Here is a 6180-nt window from a genome sequence, read left to right as displayed (position 1 = left end):
TATAGGGACAGTCCTGATATTTGGGGCTTGTAAAGATGGGCTCCTATTACCCCCCCGGCCCCATCCTGATTTTTCACACTTGCTGTCTGGTCCCCCTAGCCCAGCGTGCTCCAGCTAGGCTCCCCCTACTCGGCCCTGAGCCCCCTCCCGCCGGAGCCCCGCCCCCACCCGAGCACGCCCCGCCCCTTCCCTCGAAGCCCCGCCCCTTCCCTCCCTGAGCAGGGAGCCCTCCCAAGCCACGCCCCCTACGAGCTCCGCCCCCAGCCCCGCGCTCCCGCCCTGTCACCGTGACTCAGCAGCGCCCCCCCCCCCCCTCGCTCCATGCCCGCACTCCGCTCCCTGCCGCCTCGAGCCATGGCCGCCGCCTTCGACTACCTGGTGCTGGGAGGCGGCTCGGGCGGGCTGGCGAGCGCGCGGCGCGCGGCCGAGCTCGGGGCCCGCGTGGCTGTCGTGGAGCATCAGCGCCTGGGGGGCACCTGCGTGAGTGCGGGGGGCGGGGCTGCGTGTGGGGGGCTGGGGCGTGTGTGGATGGGGCAGGGGCTGGGGCAGTGAGGATGGGGGGTTGGGGCAGGGGTATGGGGGGCTGGGATGGGTGGGGCAGGGTGAGGGGGGAAGGGGTGTGCGGGGGCTGGGGCAGGGGAGTTGGGAAGGGGTGTGGGGGAGCTGGGGTAGGGTGTGTGTGGATGGATGTGGATGAGGGTGTGGGGGAGCTGGGGCAGGGTGTGTGTGGATGGGTGTGTCTGGGAGTGAGGGGGAGGTGAGGGAGCTGGGTGTGTGGATGGATGTGGCTTGGGGTGGGGTGAGGGCCCGGTGAGGGGGTAGGGGTGTGTGTGGATGGATGTGGCTGGGAGTGGGGTGAGGGCCGGGTGAGGGGGTAGGGGTGTGTGTGGCTGGGGGTGGGGTGAGGGCGGGGTGAGGGGGTAGGGGTGTGTGTGGATGGATGTGACTGGGGATGGTGTGTGTGTGTATAGATCAGGGGTTCTCAGACTTTTGTACTGGTGACCCCTTTCACACAGCAAGCCTCTGATTGCGACCCCCCTTATGCATTAAAAACACTTTTTTATATATTTAACACTATTATAAATGCTGGAGGCAAAGCAGGGCTTGGGGTGGAGGGTGATAGCTCGCGACCCCCCATGTAATAACCTCGCACCCCCCTGAGGGGTCCCGACCCCCAGTTTGAGAACCCCTGGTGTAGATGGATGAACATGGCTGGGGGTGTGGATGTGTGTGTATGGATGTGGCTGGAGGGTGTGGGGTATCTGGATGGATGTGGCTTGGGGAGGTGAGGGTGCCGACATGCTGCAAAGAGGGGCTCTGATGAGTAAACCTGGGGCAGATCTCTGGGCCAGCTATGGTTTTCTTTCCAGAACTCAACTAGCCTTGTAGAAGGGCAGTGAGCTCCAAGAACAGATGTGGTTTGTGTGCACCGAGTGGCAGGAGGATGCCACCCTTGCTCTGTGGGCATCAGTTTAGCGGTGCCAGTACCTGCTAGGCTCTAAGCTCTTTGTTTGAACCCTTTTATTTAGCTGCAGCGACTGTCACAAATAGAGAAAATGCCAGCACGTCGACAAAGCGGTATTGTCAGGTGTTGCACAACTCAGATTGGTCACACATCTTTCTTCACGAGGACAGCTGGCTTTGTGGATGTTCTGTATTACTGAATTTTCACAATAGTCATTGTTCCTTACATGCCTATAAAGGGGATGGGGCCCATCCTGAGCAATGTACTCTGCTCTGCTGCCCCAGTTAATTAGACGATGTAGGATTTTTAAGAAAAAAATTGGCTCTGATTTTTCTCTCTCTCTTTGAGATGCCCATCTTAACATATCTTGTAAAATCAGCATACATTTAAGAGAGATTTGCTGATCTTTCTAAGAACAGAATCAAGTCCTGAATATAGAGCTTTTTACATAGAAGGTGATGGTGCTACAGTGTTGTTGTGAAAGCTAGTGTAACTTCATTGGAATATTACCAAACTCAGGTTTCACCAGAAGTTGTTACTAAAACAATGCTAGTTAGTATCAGTTTATTTCTGACTTACAGGGTCAGATTGTTCATTGACGTAATTGGTGTAGTCAGTATATACAAGCTGAGGATCTGGTTCACAGTAGATAAAATAGAGGATTTGTGTTTTTCAGATAAAACGGTACACACGCAAAATAATCTCTTATGCTAGCAAAAGCAAAGAGAATATAGCAGAGTACAGAGCTGTGTTTTGGTGCAACTGTAGGCATTTTAATACACTTCTATTTTCACATTCTCCTGAAAAAGTGTTTTAAGTATTTTGAAGTACCTTTCCTTCAGACAGACAGGGTGGTAGATCTGTGCAATGTATGTGTACTTGCTTGCCTATTGACAGGAAAAAGGCTGCAAAGTTTTGATGAAGCTCTTTAGGAAGAAAACTTTTAATGAAAAGTATGAATACATTTGTATTATAGGGCCAATAACCGGAAGCAAAAATCCTCATTTAATCTCCTGTGAGCTCCTAGTATTTCCTATACCTCTGCCACTCCTAAAAATAAGGTCAGGGTGAATTTTATGTCACTTGGCAGCTAGTTAAAACAGGAAATACAACTACTTTGAGGAGTGAACAAACTAGTGTTGCATAAATCTGAAAGTAAAGGAGGGAGTGGCTTCATGGTGATTGGTTTAAACAGGTCTGTTTGGTAAGTATCTTGGTTTGAGGCGAGTCTGCCCCTTTTCTGACCTCTGAGTGCACCCCCTCAGCAGTTTGTCATCTTGCCTTTGTCTCAAGGTGGAATCTTGCTGTTTTAGGCTGTCAGACTGGGACCTGGGTATATTGCTCTGTGTACAACTGCTTATCACCCCAAAGACGTGTTTGTGAGTTCACTGGTCTTGTGTTCAATATGAATTTGCTTCAAGGGCAGAAGGTTGTGAACCCATAGAAGCTGACACAGTCATTTGAAAGATATCAGAGCAATATTAGCATAATTACATTTTTAACAGTTGGAGAAACTGAGGCACAAAAGGGGTTAATTGAAAAAGCTAATGACAACTGAGATTAGAACTCAAAGCTGGCTTCCAGTTGTGTGCTCTGATCACTTGGCCACTCCCTCCAAAGTTACACAGTAGTGGGGAGAGGGGAAGTATTAGCTGAGGACACTGATCTATATTTGTATTCCTTTATAAAAAGTGCTATGCAATCTTTACTATCCTTGCTGAGCAGACAGGAAATCCTGTTAAGAATCCATTGAAAGACAACAGCTTTAAAATGGGCACGATACATGTTTTTTAACTTACCTTAGAAGGGTGAAGGGCTGAGTTAGCCCTGTGGGATTGGAACCTCTGAATTTGGTAATAGGAACTAAAGTGTCAAACATGAATGTCTCTTTGCCCAACTCAAAATGATTTTGATATTTCTGCATTGTAGGGGGTGGGAGAAAGGTGCGGAATTGGCATCAATTTTGGGAAGCTTTAGTTAGTGGACTTACCATTTTCTAAGTATTGATTTTATTATCATAATGACAAATGTAGACTTAATATTCTTCTCTCTTAGGTGAATGTTGGATGTGTACCAAAAAAGGTAGATGATTTTTTTCTTCTTTCATATTGTCTTTGTGTTGAAATGCATGTGTCTGCATCCAATTCTTCATAACACGGAAGTTGGGAGAGTAGATAAACTTAACAGGGTGCAGCTACAGTTAGGGGCACTTGCAAAAATACTCCATTCCACAATCCTTATTTTGCTTTTTTGCCTAAGGCTGAATAGGCTGGTTAGACTGTTTCTAGGTAAAATGAACAGGAGTACTTGTGGCACCTTAGAGACTAACAAATTTATTAGAGCATCAGCTTTCGTGGGCTACAGCCCACTTCTTCGGATGCAGGTAAAATGAATATCCAAAGGACAAATTGTGCTCTTAGGCCCATGGATGCAGACCTATTGGCATTAGTGAGGTTACACCAGGGTATCTGTGAGCAGAATTTGTTTTAGTATTTTCCTTAGTCTCACAAAAGCTGTTTTCCTATGGTACTATTTCAAGTCTGATGAGAAATGAAGAGATACACATCAAAAAGGGCCACTTTTCCTAACACTACTGTGTACATAAACTTAGTGCTACAGATATGAGTAAGGCTCTACTTGAATCGCGAGATGATTGTCAAAAAATTGCAGCTGAGTTGCGGACAATCCATGGAAAATCGTGGCAAAGTAATGACATTATTTGTGGTAATTTGGCAAAGGGTTGGCAGCGGGGGCTCCTGCTGTCGGCCACCCAGGGCTGAGAGCGGGGGCTCCCACTGCCAAATTGCAGTGGAAGCCTAATATTGCGGGATCCGCAATATCAGAAATTAAGTAGAGCCTTAGATATGAGGTTTCTTCTCCCCAATCCCCTCCAAATCTTTGTGGTTTAGATTGTGTAGCTCTATGTGAGCACACAAAGGGTGGAGTATAGTGCCAGGAGCCTCCTTCCCCCATGCCCCTGCACAGGGGCCAGACACAATTGACTCCTTGCAGTCAAGGTGAACACGGGGCTGTTCAAACAGTGGTGCAAGTCTCCCCAAAGAGAAGGAGTAGGCTTAGGAACTCTCCCACCTCTGTACCAGCAAGCAGAGGTAGGCCTAAATACGGCAAGTGCATGGTGCAGTGGTGGCCCTGCTCCTGCAGAGCAGACTGTGCCAGCCTCATACACACAGCCTCCAGGAGCTTCCTGCTGCATGGCGTTGGGATCTTTAAGGCCTAACATCGCCCTTATTTATAAAACAATGCCTATTTAAAATAGTAATGTATGGAACTGAGTTGTTCCACCTAAACCATCTTGAATTACTAGACACAATTGACACCCACGAAAGCTTATGCTCCAATACGTCTGTTAGTCTATAACAGGGGTAGGCAACCTATGGCACGTGTGCCGAAGGCAGCACGCAAGCTGATTTTCAGTGACACTCACACTGGCCGGGTCCTGGCCACCTGTCTGGGGGGCTCTGCATTTTAATTTAATTTTAAATGAAGCTTCTTAAACATTTTTAAAACCTTATTTACTTTACATACAACAATAGTTTAGTTATATATTATAGACTTATAGAAAGAGACCTTCTAAAAACGTTAAAATGTTTACTGGCACGCGAAACCTTAAATTAGACTGAATAAATGAAGTCTCGGCACACCACTTCTGAAAGGTTGCCGACCCCTGGTCTATAAGGTGCCACAGGACTCTTTGTCGCTTTTTATAGACACAATTGATGCTTTTTTCATTAATGCTGTGCTGAATTACTGTTCTCTTTACCTCTGTGACAGGTGATGTGGAACACAGCTGTCCACTTTGAATTCATCCATGATCATGCCGATTATGGCTTTGAAACCCCCAATGTGAAATTTAATTGGCGGTACGTCTAAGATTCAGTATTCCAGGTGGCAAAATCTTGTTTACACTTATCCTTTTAAAGCACAATACGTTTTATGTAAATACTGTATTTTCTTTACGTATAAGCAGTTCATTTCTGAGACCATGTCCGCTTATAATGCCCTAGGTGCACTGAGGGAGGAACAAGGCTTACTCAGTTGCTTGCAGTTTGGTTCCATGTTCCTCATAGCCAGTGTGGAATGCCTGGGCCCATGGGCCAGCTTTGCCAGTGCCATACAGGATGGGGAGTCAGCTGCCAGCAAGCTCTGGGCCTTGCTCAAGAAAACCTCTTGTCATTAATGACATAACCAACTATATAGTGGTTTGTTTCCATGTCCCTGAACCCCCCTTCCTGTCACCTTCCACATCCCTGCAGCGTTTTCATTGACTTTATCCGATGACCTTTATGTGTTTGCATATCTAATGAGGTTGGATTTTAAAGCTAGCCGCCATTTTTTTTGCTGTGTATTCTTATTAGCAGTGAGAAAAGGCTTATATAGTGACAGTGACTACATTTTATTGCAGAGTGATTAAAGAAAAGCGTGATGCTTATGTGAGCCGCCTGAATGGGATCTATCAAAATAACTTAAACAAGGTTTGTCAATTTTGGTTCATGTATAAGTAACAGATCTTAAAATGACAGAGCCTCTTCTATGCCCCTGTAAACTGTCATATTTTCCCAGAACCTATGAAGGCTTTCCAAGAGAGTTTAGCTTGGTTTTTTATCTTTGGTCAGTGCAGGTTCTGTTCCCAATAGTTATAAAAACCCTTCTCCTGTGCCAAAGCACATTTCTGTGGTTTTAAGAATGATTCCCAC

At 46.8% G+C, this 6180-nt stretch overlaps 1 protein-coding gene across 1 annotated transcript; it reads left to right on the top strand.

Annotated features, from left to right (window-relative positions):
- Window positions 1–318: 318 nt before the first annotated feature.
- On the top strand, window positions 319–5958 carry LOC113409154 (glutathione reductase, mitochondrial-like; the record flags this gene model as incomplete). The annotated part of the gene is made up of 4 exons (XM_026662769.1): window positions 319–480; window positions 3521–3547; window positions 5258–5346; window positions 5889–5958. Coding segments are annotated over exons 1-4 (345 nt in total), but the record flags the coding sequence as incomplete, so codon positions are not given.
- Between the last annotated feature and the right edge of the window lie 222 nt (window positions 5959–6180).

The sequence above is a fragment of the Terrapene carolina genome, unplaced genomic scaffold, assembly GCF_002925995.2.
Source record: "Terrapene carolina triunguis isolate 2854851 unplaced genomic scaffold, T_m_triunguis-2.0 Scaffold30213, whole genome shotgun sequence".
NCBI classification, from domain to species: Eukaryota; Metazoa; Chordata; order Testudines; family Emydidae; genus Terrapene; species Terrapene triunguis.
The sequence above is the reverse complement of the archived record's forward strand: the minus strand, read 5'-3'. Positions and strand labels throughout refer to the sequence as shown.